The following is a 21,491-nucleotide window of genomic DNA, read 5'->3' as shown; positions in this document are numbered from 1 at the left end:
AACATCTCATCTTACCGGAAAATCCAGGTGTTAAAGCTGCCATTTTTCTTGCCAGGGAATCTTTATCTATAGTACTCTCTAATTTCAAGGGCCTAAGATGAACTTTAAATATAGACGCTCTGCCTTTTATGTCTGGAGGCCCTGCATTTGGAAAGAAATTTCATACAGTTATTATTAGGAATAACATAGCTTTGTGGGCATTTTCAGCCATGGGTTTGGTTTTTGTCTTACCTATGTAAATTTGCCTATCAAATCGGCCAGGTCTCATGAGAGCTGGATCCAAGATGTCAGGTCTGTTTGTACCAGCCAATACGACTACATTTGTTGTAGTATTAAAACCTGTGAACACAAACCAAAATGAAACATTCAAACGTACAAGTGAGCACTTGGCACTTCCTTTATTAAAAAAAAAAAAAAAAAAAAAAAAAAAAAAAGAGCAATATTTGTGTGTGTGTCAGTGCCATTATATAAAATACAGGTCAACAATAAAGAAGCACTGATACAAATAAGTAAGAAGAGTCCATTACCATCCATTTCTACTAGGAGTTGATTCAGTGTGTTTTCTTGCTCATTTTGACCACCAAAGTTGCCACGTCCTCTCTTCCGTCCAACAGCATCTATCTCATCAATAAAAAGAATGCAAGGAGCATGCTTCCTGGCCATGCTAAACAGATCTCGTACCTAAAAAAGAAGGGGTAGACAAAAATCAGACCACAACAAAGTGAGCTGTCAGAATATATAACAAGAGAAACAACATGTTTACAAGGAATACCCAACACTCAGTGTAGGATTGGCCCATTATAGTACCACAGGATTCTTCAAAGGCACAAAGTACTCCTGAGGCCAGCAGAAGGAAACATTATTTGGAGCCAATCATATGCCACCAAGATCTATTCTTATAAGTATGTAGTACCTATATACCACACCCACAGGTCTTGGGAGTTAAAAAGAATTGAAAACTGGACAGAGGTGTATATGAGAAAGTTGCACCGTTACAATTAAAAAATAAATGGCATTTCTTCCACCCTTTCCTAAGCTTTTCCAGTATATTGAGTGACAAGCCAAACAGTATATATTTTACCTAATGTCTTCTGAAAACTAAAATGAAAACTTACTCTGGCAGGTCCGACACCGACAAACATCTCTAGGAACTCTGAGCCATTGACTGTGATAAAAGGTACGCAGGCTTCTCCAGCTGTGGCTTTTGCCAGCAATGTTTTTCCTGTACCAGGAGGCCCTGTGAGAATGGCACCCTAAAAAAGTATTTAAAAAAATATCAGAGAAAAAAAATAAAACAGTGGTCTGGTTAATTTCTAGAGCAAAATAAGGTATAATTTACAGTAGCCCAGTAATTGCTGCATAAACTAGACCTGTGCAATTCGTTTCGGCACAAATGTCTAATTTACCGAATTTTACCGTTTTCGGGCATTCGGAGCGATCCGAATGCACGAAAACATATTTTGAACATTCCCGAATAGCCACGATAATACGAATAGCAAAATAACGAATGCATTTGCTATTTACCGAATGCATGCGGTAAATAACGAATGCATTCATTATTCATAAACGAACGTAAAAAATTCATTCTAATAAAAAAAATAAAAAAAGATACTGTAGTAATGGAAAAAATTGTATCTAACGAAATGTATCTTTTTTATTATGAAATGTTTATAAATTTTTAAACAGGGATCAATTTATGTGAGCTGGTAAAAGCACAAAAAATGTAGTGTGTGCGTGTTTTTCATTTTTCAATTTATTTTTTTTTTTTACATTTTTTACGTAGTACTACTACTCCCAACATGGAACACACTGTTCCTTGATGGGAGTAGTAGTTACCTGTACTAATTGACAGATCGCCGTGGTCCCTTGCAATCCTCTTGTATGATGTATAGATGCGGCGGACGCTCTTCTATGGTCCCCTGCACTCACGTATATATACACATTCATATTTCCTGCAGAGCTGTGATTGGCCAGATGGTTCCAGCCAATCACAGCTCTCTGTGAGAAATAGGAATATGTGTATATATACGGCCGTGCAGGGGACCATAGGAGAGCGGCCACCGCATCCATACATTATACAGGAGCATCACAGTGGGTGTAAGGAGTGATACCCGCAGTGATCTTTCCTTAAATGGGTATTCCAGGCCAAAACTTTTTTTTATATATCAACTGGCTCCGGAAAGTTAAACAGATTTGTAAATTACATATCTTGATGCAGAAGAAAAAGTGAAAAAAGTCGGCAAACTCACCATGGACTTCTTTTTCAGGGTAGTTTCTTTATTGCATACTCACATATAAAAACTGGTGCAAAGGGGGGAGAGAGGAATCACAGTGGGGGGGGTATTCACTGTCGGGCGACAGAATCTGTTTCGCTCGGTACTCGAGCTTCTTCTGGCCTGCAGAATGTGGGGATCAGCTGTTCTCAAGGCTACAGAGCCGGGAGAACAGCTGACGCTGAGCCGTAGGTATACATCGTATATCTACTGCCCAGCAAGAACTTACAGTGAGCCTGCAATGTGTATACAGTATACACATTGCTGGCTCACTTAACCCCTTGCTGAGCTGTGCGCTATGTGCAAGCCCAGCAAGGAAAGAGTTAACTTACACTGCTTGACAGTGTAGGTTAACCCTTTGGGCGGTATACACTATATACAGTTATCTATAGATAGCTGTATATAGTGTATACAGAAGACGAAGTCCGCTTACTTCCCTCGAGTGCCGGGCAGGTCCGTGTAGCTCCGCCCCCTAGTGATGACGTCATTGGGGGGCTGAGCTACAGAAGGGAACAAGGCTAGTTAATATGAAGCTCTGTTCACATTGTCCGTTTTGTATAATGTGAACAGACCCTTCTGGCAGTGTCTACCCAAACAGGAAGACTCCAGCTGTTGCTAAACTACAACTCCCAGCATGCCCAGACAGCCAAATGCTGTCTGGGCATGCTGGGAGTTGTAGTTTTGCACCAATTGGTGGCTCCCTGTTTGGGTACACATTGCATCATGGGTGCTCTCCCCAGCGGACAGCGCCAAATATGTCATAACCAATTTTTAGTGTTTTTTTTTCTTCTCGTTTCAGATCCGTGTATGCAGAGGATTACGGCGGATAATTTTTTTTTGTTTTAATAAAATGGTTAACGAGGGCTGTGGGGGAGTGTTTTTTAAAATAAAATAATGTTTCCAATGAGTTGTGTTTTTTTTTTTAATAGAATTTTCAGGCTTCGTAGTGGAAGCCGGTCTTATTGGCTTAGCGCTAACCCCTAAATTATTACCCCGGTACCCACCGCCACAGGGGTGCCGGGAAGAGCCGGTACCAACAGGCCCGGAGCGTCAAAAATGGTGCTCCTGGGCCTAGGCAGTGACAGGCTGGCGTTATTTAGGCTGGTTGGTATTGTGGCGAGAATGAAAATACGGGGAACCCTATACTTTTTTTTTATTTAAATAAATAAAAAAACGCATAGGGTTCCCCATATTTTCATTCTCAGCACAATACCAACCAAGCAGCAACATCCTGACGTTACCAGGGTGGGTGAGGACCATTGTTACTGGCCCTCCCCAGCCTAAATAACGCCAGCCTGTTACCGCCTAGGCCCAGGAGCGCCATTTTTGACGCTCCAGGCCTGTTGGTAGCGGCTCTTCCTGGCACCCCTGTGGCGGTGGGTACCGGGGTAATAATTGGGGGTTAGCGCTAGCTGTTTTTGGGGCTAGTGCTAAGCCCTGGCTTATTAATGGATTCCGTCAATAAGACCGGCTTCCACTACTAAGCCTGAAAATTCAATTTAAAGAAACACAACACTTTGGAAAAATTATTTTATTTTAAAAAACACTCCCCCACAGCCCTCGTTAACCATTTTAAGAAAAAAATAATCCGCCGTAATCCATCGAATCCGCAGTAATCCTCTGCATACACGGATCTGAAACGAGAAGAAAAAAAAACACACAAAAAATTGGTTATGACATTTTTGGCGCTGTCCGCTGAGGTGAGCACCCATGATGCAATGTCTACCCAAACAGGGAGCCACCAATTGGTGCAAAATTACAACTCCCAGCATGCCCAGACAGCTTTTTGCTGTCTGGGCATGCTGGGAGTTGTAGTTTAGCAACAGCTTGAGTCTCCCTGTCTGGGTAGACACTGCCAGAAGGGTCTGTTCACCTTATACAAATCGGACAATGTGAACAGAGCTTCAGATTAACTAGCCTTATTCCCTTCTGTAGCTCCGCCCCCTAATGACATCATCACTAGGGGCGGAGCTACACGGAACTGCCCGGCACTCGAGAGAAGTAAGCGGACTTCGTCTTCTGTATACACTATATACAGCTATCTATAGATAGCTGTATATAGTGTATACCTCCCAAAGGGTTAACCTACGCTGTCCAGCAGTGTAAGTTAACTCTTTCCTTGCTGGGCTTGCACATAGCGCACAGCTCAGCAAGGGGTTAAGTGAGCCAGCAATGTGTATACTGTATACACATTGCAGGCTCACTGTAAGTTCTTGCTGGGCAGTAGATATACGATGTTTACCTACGGCTCAGCGTCAGCTGTTCTCCCGGCTCTGTAGCCTTGAGAACAGCTGATCCCGACATTCACATCAGGAGGATCGCATCGGGTGTCAGTAGTGACATCCGCTGGGATCTGTGCCTTACTGCAGGTACTACTACTCCCAACATGGAGGACACTCTGCTCCATGCTGGGAGCTGTAGTACCTGCATTAATAGACATATCACAGCGAGTGTAACTTCTGACACCTGCTGCGATCTGTCTATTAATGCAGGTACTACAGCTCCCAGCATGGCGCAGAGTGTACTCCATGTTGGGAGTAGTAGTACTTGCAGTTAAGGAAAGATCACTGCGGGTATCACTCCTGACACACGCTGTAATGCTCCTGTATAATGTATGGATGCAGCAGCTGCTCTCCTATGGTCCCCTGTACGGCCGTATATATACACATATTCCTATTTCTCACAGAGAGCTGTGAATGGCTGGAACCATCTGGCCAATCACAGCTCTGCAGGAAATATGAATAAGTGTATATATACGTGAGTGCAGGGGACCATAGAAGAGCGGCCGACGCATCTATACATTATACAAGAGGATCGCAAGGGACCCCGGCAATCTGTCAATTAGTACAGTTACTACTACTGCCATCATGGAACAGTGTGTTCCATGTTGGGAGTAGTAGTACTACTTAAATTTTTTTTTTTTAAAGTGAAAAACACACACACTACATTTTTATTATTGTCGGCTACATTTTAGTGCTTTACTCGCTCACATAAATTGATCCCTGTTTAAAAATTAATAAACATTTCATAATAAAAAAAGATACATTTCGTTAGATAAAAAAATTTTCATCACTACTGTATCTTTTATTATTATTATTATTATTTTTTTATGGTACCCTACGAAATTTTAATAAAAAAGGTATCTCCATAACTTTTTAAAGTCCAAAAAAGAATAAAAAGATTTACCCGAATGTACCCGAATACTGAATGTATTCGAAAAATCAAACCGAACACCCGAATACCGAATGTATCCGAAAAATCAAAACCGAAAAAAATTTCCAAAACGAAACGAAAATTTTTCTTGTGCACAAGTCTAGCATAAACCGCTCTTTGTAAATGAGCTTATAAGGGCTCCTAGTGGTCAAACATAGCACTGCAATGTGTGTGTGTGTGTGTGTGTGTGTGTGTGTGTGTGTATGTATATATATATATATATATATATATATATATATATATATATATGCCCAACAATCCAGAGAGAGAAATATATCAGCACTGTAGCTTCACCTGCACTATTAGCAACTTTCAAAGCACCTGGGATGTACTTGTATACCTGCAAGAGGAACCATCGATGGTGCTTACGTGGAAATAAACGGGGGCATTTATCATTATTGCTTTGGTAAGAGTTCTGTTGGCATTTTTTTCTTGCTTTTGCTTATGTGTGACATATTTATCATACTATCACAGGGGGTTGATAAATTTGGCACATAAGCAAAAAACAAATTGCTTTTGAATACCATTTATTTAGCACACATAAGCAAAAACCATTAAATTACTGGGATAAGCATATGGCTATCCTTCATATAAGATAGGGCCAGGGACTATTGATAGGATTCAGATTATTGGGCAGACTAGATGGGCCAAATGGTTCTTATCTGCCGACACATTCTATGTTTCTATCCTCAGGTTGGAGGCGACTGGCCCTACGGGGCTTAACGATAAAAAGGAGTTCGGTGCTTTGCTCTAATATATGTCTCCATTACCTTGACTCTGTTCACACAGGCGTTTATTCTATTTTGTTTTTAGCCCACTATTTTTTGTTTTGCACCTTTTTGCTCACATGCTTGTTTTCAGAGGGGGTTAAATATGTGGAGTAAGCGTGATGACGTGAGTGGGCCTGACGAAGCGCCAAGCGGCGTGATACAGTCCGTCTATCTGAACTCCCTCGTTACCACCTACTGCATCCCCGCAGAACAGCATTCGGAAGCCTACCGGAACTTGAAGGGATTGGACGAGTGCTCCGTTATATACACACACATACACACATATTTTGCCTTGTTTGACCAGTGCTCTCTTTTGCAATATACCCTACCTCCTCAATATCAAAATGGGTTATTTCTAAAAATAAGTTCCTGTACAAATTTGTTATAACATTCTTCTTAGGGTCTATTTACATAGGATGGTAATGTACTCTGCAGCCAAAATATTCTGTAGTGAAAAGAGCAGTTTCTCGGTCGTCTCCATTGGGGGACACAGAGACCATGTGGGTATATCTTGCTGTCACTAGGAGGCTGACACTAGGCATACAAAAAGAAAGTCGGCCCCTCCTGGCAGGATATTCCCCGCCCTCTGACTCTGAGCTAATCAGTTTTAGCTTAGTGTCAGTAGGAGGCAGACCGGTCTGGAGGGGAGGGTTTTTATTTTATAGTTTGTAAGTTCTTTTCTCCTTTTTATTTCCTCTATTTTAGGTGGGGTTCAGGAGCATGGCGCTATCTGTTCCCCCAAATGCAGCTAAGGGGCACGGGGCATAGAGTATGCACCGTCAACCCCTTCCCGCCAACTGCCAGTCCCTGGGATTGAACCTTTGGTACGGGTTCCCCCCTACCTTCCCTGCTCGTACCGCTGTCTCAGCCTGACATGATGCAGGTGACCATAGCTGGCTGAAAACATCTTAGGTGAGTATGGCGGATTAGGGTGAGTATGTCCCTCTTCTTCCCCCAGCCCTCCTCCTCTCCGCCCCTCCCCCTTCCCTCCACAGCCCCTCTTCATCTGCCTCTTGGGGTCCCCTATTACCTGGAGTCCCAAGGGGATTTTCATGGGGGTGATGGCTACCTTTTATTAATTCCAGAGGTTTTCAGCCTCCGGGTCTTCTCCCTTTATGCACTTGTTGGGGGGTAGCGGGGAAACCTCCCCCTCCCCCACCACTGGCCCTGCTTACTAGGAGTTTTCAGCACCCCAGCGCCAGCCCGCATCCTTTGTCAGCTCCGCTACGACATGCTTTTACTTTAATTTTCGTCCGCTTCTCGGGTATGTATGCGCTGCGGGGGTGCATATTAATTGAGGCTTGTGCCGGGACTTAGCTCTGCCCACCTCCAATATTACAGGCGTGCTGGCGGGGCGCCGGCCCTCCTCTCTTCTGCGGCCAATGAGGAGCGCTTAGATTTGAGGGGTTAATTTCTGGGTGCTTTCCTCTCTGGCTCCAATAGGACGCTGTTCTGGTACTGTGACCGCCTTGTTCCTGGGTCAGTGCAGCCGGCCCCTTCTCTCTGCCAGCCCCTTCTCTCTGCCTGCTGACTTAGCTGCTACCTGCCTCTTTAGCTCCAGCCGGAACACAGCACAGCCACAGCCTGCTTCCCAGCTCCAGTAAAGGGTCACTGCTCAGCTACAGCTGCTTCCAGCTCCAGACAAGGGACACAGGACCTGGGGTGAGATTGTTAAATTTTATTGCCAACTACTTCTCACTAGCAACTATGTCCGACCTCAGACCCGTACCCCCCAAACAGGTGACCAAAGCCTTGGTCACCTACTATTCTTGTGTGGGCTGCAAGACCAAACTGCCCGGTGGTTTCACTGAATCCATCTGTCCCTCCTGCTCTACCACACGCTCCATTCCCCCTGTGCCTTCTCAGCATGTCCCTCCGGAATGCGTGGTGTCTGCCCCTCCCCAGAGCGGGTTTTCTCTCTTTGCCAGTTGATCTCCAACCTGGCTAGGGTCTCCAGATCAGTGGCTTTGGCCTTGGAGCTGTCTTCCCTGTGCACGAACACCAGGGAGTCCCGCTTGGTTTCTCCTGACCCCCAATCCCAGCGCTCTCACAATCGCCCTGAAGCAATTTCGCCGGGCTCTTCTCCAGAGTCGCGTGTTTGGGAAAGACATTCTTCCCATTGGTCATGCTCCTCTTCACAGCTCACCGGCAGCGCCCCCACTCTAGAGTCCACTCCCCGGGTGACCATTCCAGGTCCCCGACTCCTCGTTTTAGGTCTCACACGCCCCAGTCTAAGGCTACCACCGCACGCTCCCACTCTCCAGGGGAAGTAGCGGATGACGGGTCGGAATCCATCTCGGATCATAAGGACCACTCTGCTGTGTCTGATATGGTGGACAGCTTGGTGTCAGCCATCAGGGACACTTCATCTGGAGGACCCAAGAACTTCAGATTCTGATCCAGAAGTTTCTTTTTGCCGCTCTCGGCATTCCCTCAAGGCTTTCAGTTCTCATGCTAAATTTGATGTCTTATTGGACGCGGCTTGGAAGCATCTAGACAAACGTTTCCAGGGAACCAAGAAGATTCCAGCTCAATTTCCCTTTCCTCCAGATCTGGTTTCCAAGTGGACAGCCACCTGCAGTAGATCCTCCAGTTTCTCGTCTATCCAAATCTACTACCCTGCCTCTGGCAGACGCAGCATCCTTTAAGGATCCGGTAGACAAGAAGATCGAGAACTTGGCAGGTTTTTCCTTGCTATCCACCTTCGCTTCCGATTGGGTGTCCAAGGCAGTTTCGGTTTGGGCTTCTCAGCTACGGCAGGGCATCCTGTAAGGCACCCTACGGGAGGACTTGGCAGACCTCGCTCATCAACTCTCAGGCTGGGGACTTCCTCTATTCGGTGGCTTTAGAGTCAGCCCGATGCACAGACTTTGCCTCAGGTAACTTGGTTGCGATTCGTTGCTCCAAGTGGCTGAAGGCGTGGGATGCAGATGTTGCCTTTCTCCGGTACTCTGCTCTTTGGGAAACGCCTAGATTAAATTATTTACAAAGCTACTGGAGGTAAAAGTTCTCTGCTGCAGCAGAACATACCTCACCGCTCCAATCACCGTCAGAAGATTGCTTCCTTTTGGCCCTTTGCATCGGGTCGCCCTGCCAAGCAGGCACCCTCCCACTCTCGGAAAGCCCTTTCCTTTCAAGGTGCGTCCTTCCTGGAAGCCAGACAACTGTTCTGGCAGTTTCGCAGCCAAGTCTGGTAACCATAAGCTTCTCTCCTCCTGAAGGAACGCCCCCACCCCTATCCTCTTCCCTGGTGGGTGGCAGTCTGTCTCTTTTCTGGGACATTTGGCTGGTGCAAGTTTAGGATGCCAGGTTCCGGGACGTCATATCCGATGGTTACTGGATAGAATTTGCTTCCTTTCCCCAGATCGTTTCTTCTGATCCCGCCCTCCTCGTTCCCCTTCTTTGGCGGTGGTCTTTCAGGTCGCTTTAGGTACCCTCTTCGCTCAAGGAGTGGCTGTGCCAGTTCCTCCAGGGGAGCGTTTTTCGGGGTTCTACTCGAATCTCTTTGTCATCCCCAAAAAAGGGGGCTCTACCCGCCCCCTTACTAGACCTCAAGCTACTCAACTGCCACTTGCGGCTACATCATTTTCGTATGGAGTCCCTCCGCTCTGTGGTAGCGTCCATGAATCAGGGGGAGTTTCTTTCTGCACATCCCCATTTTCACCGTCCATCAGAGTTTCCTCCTCGCCGTCTCTGCGGGTCATTTCCAGTTCGTGGCTCTTCCTTTTGGCCTAGTTATGGCTCCCAGGGTTTTCACCAAGATCATGGCAGCGGTGATTGCCATCCTTCGGGCCCAGGGGATCTCTGGATGATCTTTTGATCAAAGCTCCGTCCTGGTCCCAAAACTCAAAGGGTCTTCATCTCACAGTACAGACACTGTCTGCCTTCGGTTGGGTGATCAACCAGGAAAAGTCCAATCTTTCTCCCTCCCAGTCCCTTGTCTTTCGTGGTCTCCTTTTCAACACGGCGGCTGCCCGTGTTAGTCTTCTGTTGGTCAAGCGGCACTCCCTGCAGGAAGGTGTCTGTCACCAACACCCCTCTCTTCTTCGGATTCACTGGGCCCGATGGTGGTGGCCATGGAGGTGGACCCTTTCACCCAGTTCCACTATCACCCTCTTCAGCTGGCCATCTTGGCCCGGTGGAACAAGTCACCGTCCATTCTGGATAGCCAGATTCTTCTGCCCCCCTCCGTTCATCTGTCTCTCCAGGAGCAGTCATTTCTTCCCCTCCACTGGCAGGTCTCACGACCGATGAGAGTCTCCTGGGTTGGGGAGGTGTGTTTTGGGACCTAACGGTCCAGGGTCACTGGTCCCCTCAGCAGGCTCACCTCCCCATCAATCTTCTGGAGCTCTGTACCATATTTCTCTGCCTCTGGAGTTTCTCCTACAGGGTCATCCGGTTTGTCCAAACAGACAATGCCACGGAGGTGACATATCAATCGCCAGGGCAGCACGCGCAGTTGCTCGGCGAGGGAAGAGGTCTGTAAGATTCTGCTCTGGGCCGAGACTAGAGTTCCCGCTCTTTCCGCAATCCCCATTTCAGGTGTGGGGAATTGTGAAGCGGACATGCTCAGCTGCTCCTCCACGAGAGTGGTCTCTACATCCATCCGGAAGAGTTTGCGCAGATCTGCAATCTTTGGGGACCCTGGACATGGACCTCTTCGCTTCTCACCACAACAGACAGGTTCCTTGCTTTGCGTCCAGAGCCAGAGGGTCTCGTGATTTTGCGACAGTCGTCATCCTTTGGATGTCGTTCAGTCTTCCTTACCTCTTTCTGCCTCTCCCTCTCCTGCCCAGGGTTCTGCGGAAACTCAAGGCGGAAGGCGTTCCCGCCATTCTGGTGGCCCCAGACTGGCCCAGACTTTCCTGATGGTCTCAATGAGACACTTAAATGCTCGCCGAGCTCATCAGCAAACTTGATTTTTATTGTTTTTCATATATTTATATATATTTTAATATGATCCGAACAAAGGATGTCCAGCGCAGATGTCAAGCAATGCAAAATTCTTTATTCAGCCATAACGCTAAGTGATGACAGGTGACGCATTTCGGCCGCAATCAATGGCCTTAGTCTTAGGCCTAAGTCTTGTAGTAAGACTAAGGCAGTTGATTGCGGCCAAAACGCGTCACCTGTCATCACTTAGCGTTATGGCTGAATAAAGAATTTTGCATTGCTTGACATCTGCGCTGGACATCCTTTGTTCGTATCATTCATACTTGAACCAAGGTCCGGTTCTGTCCGAGACGCGGGAGGGGCGACCGAGTGAGCTGTGCCGCACCTGCTATACGTGTTGGAATATTTTTATATAAATTTTTTATAAATATGATTTTTTATTTTTTTTTTTTTTTATGTAATATATTTCTTAATTATATTATTATTTGTATGTCTATAAAGCATGTATTCCATCTATCTAGATGTTCTAGGTAAAAAGGGCTTCTCCCCTTAAAGTGTTAAGTTTTAACTTTTTCCCATGAAGGGGTTAAGTCCTTTTTCCTATATATACTCTTTGTTAAACACCCTCTGATATGCCTGAGGAAGCGGGTCACCGCGAAACGCTGCGTTGCATTGTGGGAAATAAATCTTTTTACCTTAGTACCTGGTCTCAGCGCTCCTGTTCCTCCCGCCCTGTCGCTTGGTGAAATTGGTTTTATACAGACTAGCCCAGGCGCACGTGGTACGCTGACATAATTCGGCTGGTCGCTGACATACCCCTGCGTCTTCCAGTTCGCCCCGACCTGCTCTCCCAGGGTCCTCTCTGCCACCCCAATTTACTGTTGCTGCATTTGACAGCGTGGCGGTTGAAACCGCGGTTTTGAGAGTTGAGGGTTTTCTTCCGGGGTGATTCGCACCATTTTTCAGGCTCGGAAGCCTTCCTCTGCTAGGGTTTACTACCGCACTTAGCAGGCTTATTTCCGGTGGTGTGAGGCTCAGTCCATCTCCCCGGTTGTCCTTTCCTTTCCCCGCCTTCTTGCTTTCCTGCAATCCGGTCTGGATCAGCGCTTGGCGCTCAGCTCCCTTAACCCCTTGAGAACGCAGGACATAAATGTAAGTCCTGGTGCGGTGGTACTTAACGCACCAGGACGTACATTTACGTCCTGTACATAACCGCGTGCATCGGAGCGATGCACGTGTAATGCGCGGCTGATCCCGGCTGCTGATCGCAGCCAGGGACCCGCCGGCAATGGCCGACGCCCGCGATCTCGCGGGCGTCCACCATTAACCCCTCAGATGCCGGGATCAATACAGATCCCGGCATCTGCGGCAGTACGCGATTTCAATGAATGATCTGATCGCCCGCAGCGCTGCTGCGGGGATCCGATCATTCAGAACGCCGCACGGAGGTCCCCTCACCTGCCTCTGTCCGGCTCCCGGCGTGTTCTGCTCTGGTCTGAGATCGAGCAGACCAGAGCAGAAGATGACCGATAACACTGATCTGTTCTATGTCCTATACATAGAACAGATCAGTATTAGCAATCATGGTATTGCTATGAATAGTCCCCTATGGGGGAAAATCCCCTCCCCCAATAAAAAAGTTAAACGTCCGTTTTTTCCTATTTTACCCCCAAAAAGCGTAAAAAATAAATTTAATAGACATATTTGGTATTTCCGCGTGCGTAAATGTCCGAACTATTAAAATAAAATGTTAATGATCCCGTATGGTGAACGGCGTGAACGTAAAAAAAAAAAAAAAAAAAAAAATAGTCCAAAATTGCTACTTTAATACATTTTATTTAAAAAAAAATTATAAAAGATTTATTAAAAGTTTTTTATATGCAAATGTGGTATCAAAAAAAAAGTACAGATCATGGCGCAAAAAATTAGCCCTCATACCGCTGCTTATATGGAAAAATAAAAAAAAGTTATAGGTTATCAAAATAAAGGGATTCTAAACGTAATAATTTGGTTAAAAAGTTTGTGATTTTTTTTAAGCACAACAATATAAAAGTATGTAATAATAATAGGTATCATTTTAATCGTATTGACCCTCAGAATAAAGAACACACGTCATTTTTACCGTAAGTTGTACGGCGTGAAAACGAAACCTTCCAAAATTAGCAAAATTGCGTTTTTCTTTTTAATTTCCCCACAAAAATAGTGTTTTTTGGTTGCGCCATACATTTTATGATATAATGAGTGATGTCATTACAAAGGACAACTGGTCGCGCAAAAAACAAGCCCTCATACTAGTCTGGCGATGAAAATATATAAGAGAGTTATGATTTTTAGAAGGTGAGGAGTCCTTAAGGCCAAAATGGGCTGAGTCCATAAGGGGTTAAAGGGGTACTCCGGCGCTTAGACATCTTATCCCCTATCCAAAGGATAGGGGATAAGATGCCTGATCGCGGGGGTCCCGCCGCTGGGGACCCCACGTGATCTTGTACGCCGCACCCCGTTTATAATCAGTCCCCGGAGCGTGTTCGCTCTGATTACTGTCGATCACGGGCCGGAGCGTTGTGACATCAAGGCTACGCCCCGTGTGACGTCACGCTCCGCCCCCTCAATGCAAGCCTATGGGAGGGGGCGTGGCAGCTGTCACGCCCCCTCCCATAGGCTTGCATTGAGGGGTGGAGCGTGATGTCACACGGGGCGGAGGCGTGACTTCACACGCCACCGGCCCTGTGGTCGCCGGAAATCAGACCCGGAGCAAACATGCTCCAGGGACTGATTATAAACGGGGTGCAGCGTGCAAGATCACGGGGTCCCCAGCGTTCAGGCATCTTATCCCTTATCCTTTGGATAGGGGATAAGATGTCTAAGCGCCGGAGTACCCTTTAAGGGTTGGCTCTTTCTATTCTCTTTCAGCAGCAGTTAACTTCAACCCTCACATCCGCACCTTCCTGCAGGGCGTGGACCATGCGGCTCCGACATACCAGTCTCCCACACCTCCTTTGGATCTCAACTTGGTGCCTTGAGGGAGGCTCTGTTCAAACCTCTCCGGGACACTTCCCTCCTTCTTGCCCAAGGTGGTTTCCTCCTTTCACATGAACGAGGAGATTGTTTTCCCTTCATTTTGTCTGGCTCCATCCAACTCTAAGAAGCATTCTCTCCATTGTCTGAATGTGGTTTGAGCTGTCCAGATCTATCTTTCCTTCACCTCTGCTTTCCGGCAAGATGATGCCTGCTTTGTGATTCCGGAGGGTCGTCACAAGGGTCTTTCGGCTTCCAAGGCGACCATCTTGCGGTGGATCCTTTCCGCCAAGACGGTCGTACCGGCGTAAAGAGAACTGCACATTCCACGCGTTCCGTTGGGGCTTCTTAGGCGCTACACCATAGGGCTTCGGCCTTACAAGTCTGCAAGGTGGCCACCTGGTAGTCCTTGCTAGAGATGAGCGAACTTACAGTAAATTCGTCACGAACTTCTCGGCTCGGCAGTTGATGACTTTTCCTGCATAAATTAGTTCAGCTTTCAGGTGCTCCTGTGGGCTAGAAAAGGTGGATACAATCCTAGGAAAGAGTCTCCTAGGACTGTATCCACCTTTTCCAGCCCACGGGAGCACCTGAAAGCTGAACTAATTTATGCAGGAAAAGTCAGCAACTGCCGAGCCGAGAAGTTCGTGACGAATCGAATTTACTGTAAGTTCGCACATCTCTAGTCCTTGCATATTTTCACCAAGTGCACACTTTTGCTGATGCCGTTTGGGTCACAAGGTGTTGCAGGCGACAGTGGCTCAGTCTTCTGCCTGATTCTGTTTGGGGTATTTTTCCCACCCCGGGGACTGCTTTGGTAAGTCCCACGGTCTCTGTGTCCCCCAATGGAGACGACCAAGAAAAGTAGATTTTTTTATGCTTCCCGTAAAATCTCTTTCTCAGAGGTTCCATTGGGGGACACAGCACCCACCCATTTGTTTGTGTTTATGGTTCGGTTTTCAGTCCAAGGGGATGTGTTCGGTTCTTTTTTGTCTGGTTCCCTCGGACACCTGCTGGTTTTCTTTTTCTGTTGGTCCTCTCCTACTGCATTGGGACTAAACTGATTAGCTCAGAGTCAGTAGGCGGGGTATATCCTGCCAGGAAGGGCAGACTTTCTTTTTGTATGCCTAGTGTCAGCAAGATATAACCACGGTCTCCGTGTCCCCCAATGGATCCTCCAAGAAAGAGATTTTACGGTAAGCATTAAAAAAAAAAAAAAAATTCAACTTTTTGTTTAGCTTTTTTTAACTTTAGACATGTACAATGACATATGAGAACCAATAGTTTACTATCCAAATGGAATGCTCTTAAAAAAAAAAACATACATTTATATATTATATATATTATATATATATATATATATATATATATATATATATATATATATATATATATATATATATTTCTCTGTATCTCAGACTCACAAAACGCATGACAAACCTTTGGAATTTTTGCTCCTAAATCTTGGTATTGCTTTGGATTCTTCAGGAAGTTGACAAACTCCATAATCTCAAGTTTAGCCTCCTCACATCCAGCTACATCTATGAACTTGACATCAATCTCATCTTTAAGTACTTTGGCAGTTGTCTCTCCAACACTGAAGAGCCCTCCCATACCACGGCCTGTTCTTCCTCCAGCAGGACCTCTCCTCAGAGTGTATACAAGGAAGGCAAGAATAAGGAATGTTGGAAGAATGTTCAGAAAGAAGGAGCTATGAAAAGGAATAATACATTTAGGTTAGTACAAATGAATAGAACTACTGTCTTTTGTAAGATACAGATCCTCTCTAGCCATCCTGAATGAAAGAATAATAAGTGTTTCAAAGTTCTTTAGTGGTCAGCAAATTCATGCAAAACAATACACTGTTTTAGGGTCTATTCACACATACAGTATCCTGCACATACCTGATTGCAGTATAAAATCTGCAGCTTCAAATCCTGCACGAGTTCAATGTAAACTAAATGAATGAACACCGCTTCAAATCCTGCACATCAAATATGCACAGGATACTGTACGCATGAATAAACCCTTAGGGTACGTTCACAAGATGATAACTCCAAGTGGGCTTTACTGCGGAAGATCCACAAAGTTTTACTACAATTCACTTTAACAGGCCTGCCAACAATCCAACAATCTGTGGCTTTTGCCGATTTTCCACGGACCCATAACAAAACTTGCAGAGCTGCGAATTTATCAACGTACCCTTATATCACAAACACTGAGCAGAAATGAAAAAAAAAAATATTTTTTTTGGGGGGGGGGGGGATTTACAAAAACCTGTGCAGAGGAAAAGTGTAACAGTTCCCATATAAGCCAATCAGATTGCTTCTTTAATTGTTAAAAAAAGAAGCGATCAAATCAGGTTTCTATGGGCTACTGCACCATGCTACACAGGTTTTGATAAATCCCCCACCCCTTGCTGTTCCATTTAAGGAGGAATATACTAGTTGAAAAGCCTAACCTTTAGATGAATATGTAAATAAGAATATACCGGTGCATGTGTATTTTTTGTTTGTTGTTTTTTCGGGATTTCAAGGCCCATAAGTGATCATGTATGGCTCGGCACCTGTTTCGACCATACTTCTGACATGATGTTTATACCTGAATGCTGAGTCGTGTTTATTCATTCACAGCTTGACGCTCCATTACTGCAACCTTTATATTTACATCAGAGGATATTTTGTTATGGCCCCAAGGTCATTTTAATCTGATAGAAAAGAGCATTAATTTTGCAAGCAATGTTACCAAAGGTAACACCCTATAGCATTGGAACCTTATCCTAATATAGTAATGGGTAAAAACATATATATAACCACATAATGGATCCAAAAGGGCAGGCATACATACAGTGGATCTAAAAAGTCTACACACCCCTGTTAAAATGCTAGAATCTTGTGATATTAAGCAATTAGACAAAGGTGAACAACACAATAACCTTGATGCATAAGTGAGCACACCTTCTTATAACAAGGGATGTGGCTGTATTCGGAATGAACAACTCCGATTCAAACTCAAATTTAACAGAAGTCATTACACACTGACCATAGAGCTGGGCGGTATGACCAAAAATGCATATCACAGTATTTTTGAAAGTTGTGGCGGTTCCACGGTATCTCACCCCCCCCCCCAACTAATCATATGTGACCGGCCTGCGCTTTAAATGAATTAGTTGCGTGCAGCAGGACTAAAAATTATTAATAAAAGGACATCTGTACCGTGCCGGGCTGCAAAAATAAACTTTGACCTTCCTACATTCCCCCGTTGCTCCGGTATCAGCCTCACTGTTCTCCACTGCGATCTTCATGCTGCTTCCTGGGGATGGCGCTCAGCCTATCACCGGCCTCAGCGATGTTCTGCCTCGGCCGGTGATAGGCTGAGCGCACTGTCACATAAGGAGCCCTGGCCGGCTAACCTTACATGACAGTACGCTCAGCCTGTCATGAAAAAAAACAGTAAAAAACAAACAAAAAACTGCCTCCCTGCCTCCTGGGATACATACTAGTCCTGCTGTGTCTACTTGTCATCACCAACGTCATGGACCCACTTCATGATTGACAGGTCTGCTGATCTAAAGCTGCTGCTTGCGTGCTCCTGTGGAAAGAAGGGAGGGGGGGGGGGGAGGGGCAGGAGCACTCTACTCTCGGCTCCCTCACTGTCTGCTGTGTGAAGAGAAGGGGGAGGGGCATAAGCACACTGCTGCCGTAACTGAGCAGGAGAAAGACGAATGAATGGAGGATTTCTTTGTTAAAAAAAGTAAGTGTCCCTGCATGTATATATATGTGTGTGTGGATATATGTATGTGTATATATCTGAATATATGAAGTGAATATGTGTGTTACAGGGGGACTACAATCATATGCTTCCAGCTGTTGCAAAACTACAACTCCCAGCATGCCTGCACAGCCAAGAGCGCCTTACATGACTCAGCCTATCACCGGCTAAGGCGGGACATCGATGCGGCCGGTGATACGCTGACAGCTCTCTGACGTTACCGTCCCCAGGAAGCAGCAAGAGGATCGCAGCGGAGGACTGTGAGGTTTGTACCGGAGCAACGGGGGAATGTAGGAAGGCTAGTTACATTTTATTTTGTTTATTTTTGCAGCCCGGGCACAGAAATATGTAATATTCATGCAGTATAGATGTCCTTTAACATTTAGGAATGGCCAGAGCCCAGACCTAATGCAATTAACCATCTGTGGGGTGATCTGAAGATGGCGGTGCACGGGAGATGTCCTACGGAGCGTTTTTGCAAGGTAGATTGGGAAAATATTACCACGTCAAGATATGCCATACTAATAGACTCCTACCCAAAAAAGACTCCTTGCTGTAATAAAATCAAAAGGTGCTTCAACAAAGTATTGGTTTGAGGGTTGAGAGTATTATGCAACCAGGTTATATTGGTTTTCTTTTTGTTTTTCCGCCTCAAAGATTTAAGTTAGTTTTGTAAATATTTTAGCTTGCTTTGCTATTGAATTGTTCACATTACAGGTCACATTAACCCCTTAAGGACGCAGTTCATTTTTCACCTTAAGGACGCAGCCCTTTTTTGCTAATCTGACCACGGTCACTTTATATATTATTAACTCTGGGATGCTTTTACTTTTCATTCTGATTCAGAGACGTTTTTTTCGTGACATTCTACTTTAACATAGTGGTAAATTTCCATTATTACTTGCATTCTTTCTTGAAAAATCCCAAAATTTCATGAAATGTTTAAAATTTAGCATTTTTTGAACTTTGAAACTCTCTGCTTGTAAGGAAAATGCATATTCCAAATAAATTACATATTGATTCACATATACAATATGTGTACTTTATGTTGGCATCAGAAAGTTGACATGTTTTTACTTTTTGAAGACATTAGAGGGCTTCAAAGTACAGCAGCAATTTTAAAAATTTTCCCCAAAAATTCCAAATATGAAGTTTTCAGGGACCAGTTAAGTTTGAAGTGGATTTGAGGAGCCTTTTGTAAGAAATACCCAACAAATGACCCCATTATAGAAACTGCACCTCTTAAAGTATTCAAAATGACATTCAGAAAGTTTGTTAACCCTTTAGGTGTTTCACAGGAACAGCAGCAAAGTGAAAAAGAAAAATCAAAATCTCCATTTTTTTACACTAACATGTTCATGTAGCCTTATTTTTTCATTTTTACAAGGGTTATAAAGGAGAAAAAGCCCGCAAAATTTGTAGCCCAATTTCTCTCGAGTAAGGAAATACCTCATATGTTCACATAAAGGACTCTTCGGGCTCGCAACATGGCTCAAGAGGGAAAGAGCAACTGTGGGATTTTGGAGGGTGAATTTTGCTGAAATAGTTCGGGCACCATGGGGGCTTTGTAAACGCACATGGCCTTCAATTCCAGCCAAATTCTCTCTCCAAAAGCCCAATGGCGCCCCTTCTCTTCTGAGACCTGTATTGCGCCCCCAGAGCACTTTACATCCACATATGGGGTATTTATATACTCAGTAGAAATGGGGTTACAAATTTGGGGGGGCTTTTTCTCCTTTTACCCCTTGTGAGAATAAAAAAATTGGAGAAACACCAGCATTTTAGTGAACAAAAATCTAATTTTTAATTTCCACGTCCGACTTTATTGAAAATTGGTCAAACACCTGTGGGGTGTTAAGGCTCACTATACCCATTATGTTCCTGAGGGGAGTAGTTTTCATGCGGGGTAAAATGTGGGTGTTTTCTTTTGCGTTTATGTGCAAATCACCAATTTAGGCCTCAAATGTACATGGTGCGCGCTCACTCCTGAGCCATGTTGTGCGTGTGCAGATTACTTTACACCCACATATGTGGTATTTTACCTTTTTTACCTCTTTTTTTTTTTACACTATCATACTGCTGTAGACCCCAACTTTTCCCATTTCATAAGGGGTAAAAGGAGAAAAAGTCCCCCAAAACTTGTAACACAACTTCTCCCGAGTACAGAAATACCCCATATGTGGCCCTAAACTGTTTCCTTGAAATATGACAAAGCTCCGAAGTGAGAGAGTGCCATGTGCATTTGAGGGCTAAATTAAGGATTTGCACAGTGGCAGACCCGGATGCAAGCGTTACAATTGCCTCTGCCACCACAAATACAATACAGCAGTGTTTCCCAAACAGAGAGCCTCCAGCTGTTGCAAAACTCCCAGCATGTCTGGACAGTCAATGACTGTCCGGCAATGCTGGGAGTTGTTGTTTTGCAACAGCTGGAGGCTCCTTTTTGGAAACACTGGCGTACAAGACGTTTTTAATTTTAATGTGGGGGGGACTGTGTAGGGGTATGTGTATATGTAGTGTTTAACTTTTTATTTTGTGTAGTGTAGTGTTTTAGGGTACATTCACACGGGCGGGGTTCACAGGGAGTTTCCCGCTGGGAATTTGAGCTGCAGCTCAAACTTGCAGCGGGAAGCTTACTGTAAACTCCCGCCCGTTTAGGGCAAACCTCCAGCTGTTGCAAAACTACAACTCTCCGCATGGACTGACAGACCGTGCAAGCTGGGAGTTGTAGTTTTGCCACAGCTGGAGGCACACATGTTGGGAAATACCAAGTTAGGTAACAGACAAACTCAGTGCTTCCCCACCAGGGTTCCTTAAGCTGTTACAAAACTACAACTCCCAGCATGCATGGTCTGTCAGTGCATGCTGGGATTTGTAGTTTTGCAACAGCTGGAGGCACACTGGTGGGGAAAAACAGAGTTAGGTTCTGTTACCTAACTTGGTGTTTCCCAACCAGTGTGCCTCCAGCTGTGGCAGAACTACAACTCCCAGCATGCACTGATAGCCAAAGGGCATGCTGGGAGTTGTAGTTATGCAACTGCTGGGGGCACGCAACTATAACTCCCAGCATGCCGAGACAGCAGTTTGCTGTTCTTGCATACTGTTAGTTGTAGTTTTGCAACATCTGGAGGGCCACAGTTTAGAGACCACTGCACAGTGATCTCCAAACTGTGGCCCACCAGATGTTGCAAAACTACAAATCCCAGCATACCCTGACAGCCAACAGCTGTCTGGGCATGCTGGGAGTTGTAGTTTAGCAACATAATGAGGCCCACAGTTTGCAGAAATCACTGCATGGTGACAATCAGCTGTCCAAGACAGCTGATGTCACCTAGACAAGATCACTTAAGAAGGGTAACAGGCAGGGTTTTGGGGATATGTTTAATGTTTTATTGTACACAAAGCTTACACAGCTCTGATCTCCTCACTGATCTCCCTGCACTGAGATCGGAGCTGTGAAAGGCAGTTTTTTCAACTGCCTTTGCTGTGATTGGTCAAGGGCCAGCTGCGGGGGGTCCTGCGGCTGATGTCTGTGACGATCAGCTATCTATGAAAG

The 21,491-nt window shown here is 45.2% G+C and overlaps 1 protein-coding gene across 1 annotated transcript in view; it reads right to left on the bottom strand.

Annotated features, from left to right (window-relative positions):
• AFG3L2 (AFG3 like matrix AAA peptidase subunit 2) overlaps nt 1–21,491 on the bottom strand; it is a 50,406-nt gene that overhangs the window by 8,459 nt on the left and 20,456 nt on the right. The window contains exons 8-12 of the mRNA XM_056521539.1: nt 15,605–15,875; nt 1,116–1,253; nt 528–681; nt 232–339; nt 16–141 (exon numbers count right to left, since the gene is read on the bottom strand). Of these exons, the coding sequence (XP_056377514.1) occupies nt 16–141; nt 232–339; nt 528–681; nt 1,116–1,253; nt 15,605–15,875 (797 nt within the window). The remainder of the gene's footprint in view (nt 1–15; nt 142–231; nt 340–527; nt 682–1,115; nt 1,254–15,604; nt 15,876–21,491) is intronic.

The sequence above is a fragment of the Hyla sarda genome, chromosome 5 (genome assembly GCF_029499605.1).
Source record: "Hyla sarda isolate aHylSar1 chromosome 5, aHylSar1.hap1, whole genome shotgun sequence".
NCBI classification, from domain to species: domain Eukaryota; kingdom Metazoa; phylum Chordata; class Amphibia; order Anura; family Hylidae; genus Hyla; species Hyla sarda.
Note: the sequence above shows the minus strand (reverse complement) of the source record. Positions and strands in the feature narration are given on the sequence as shown.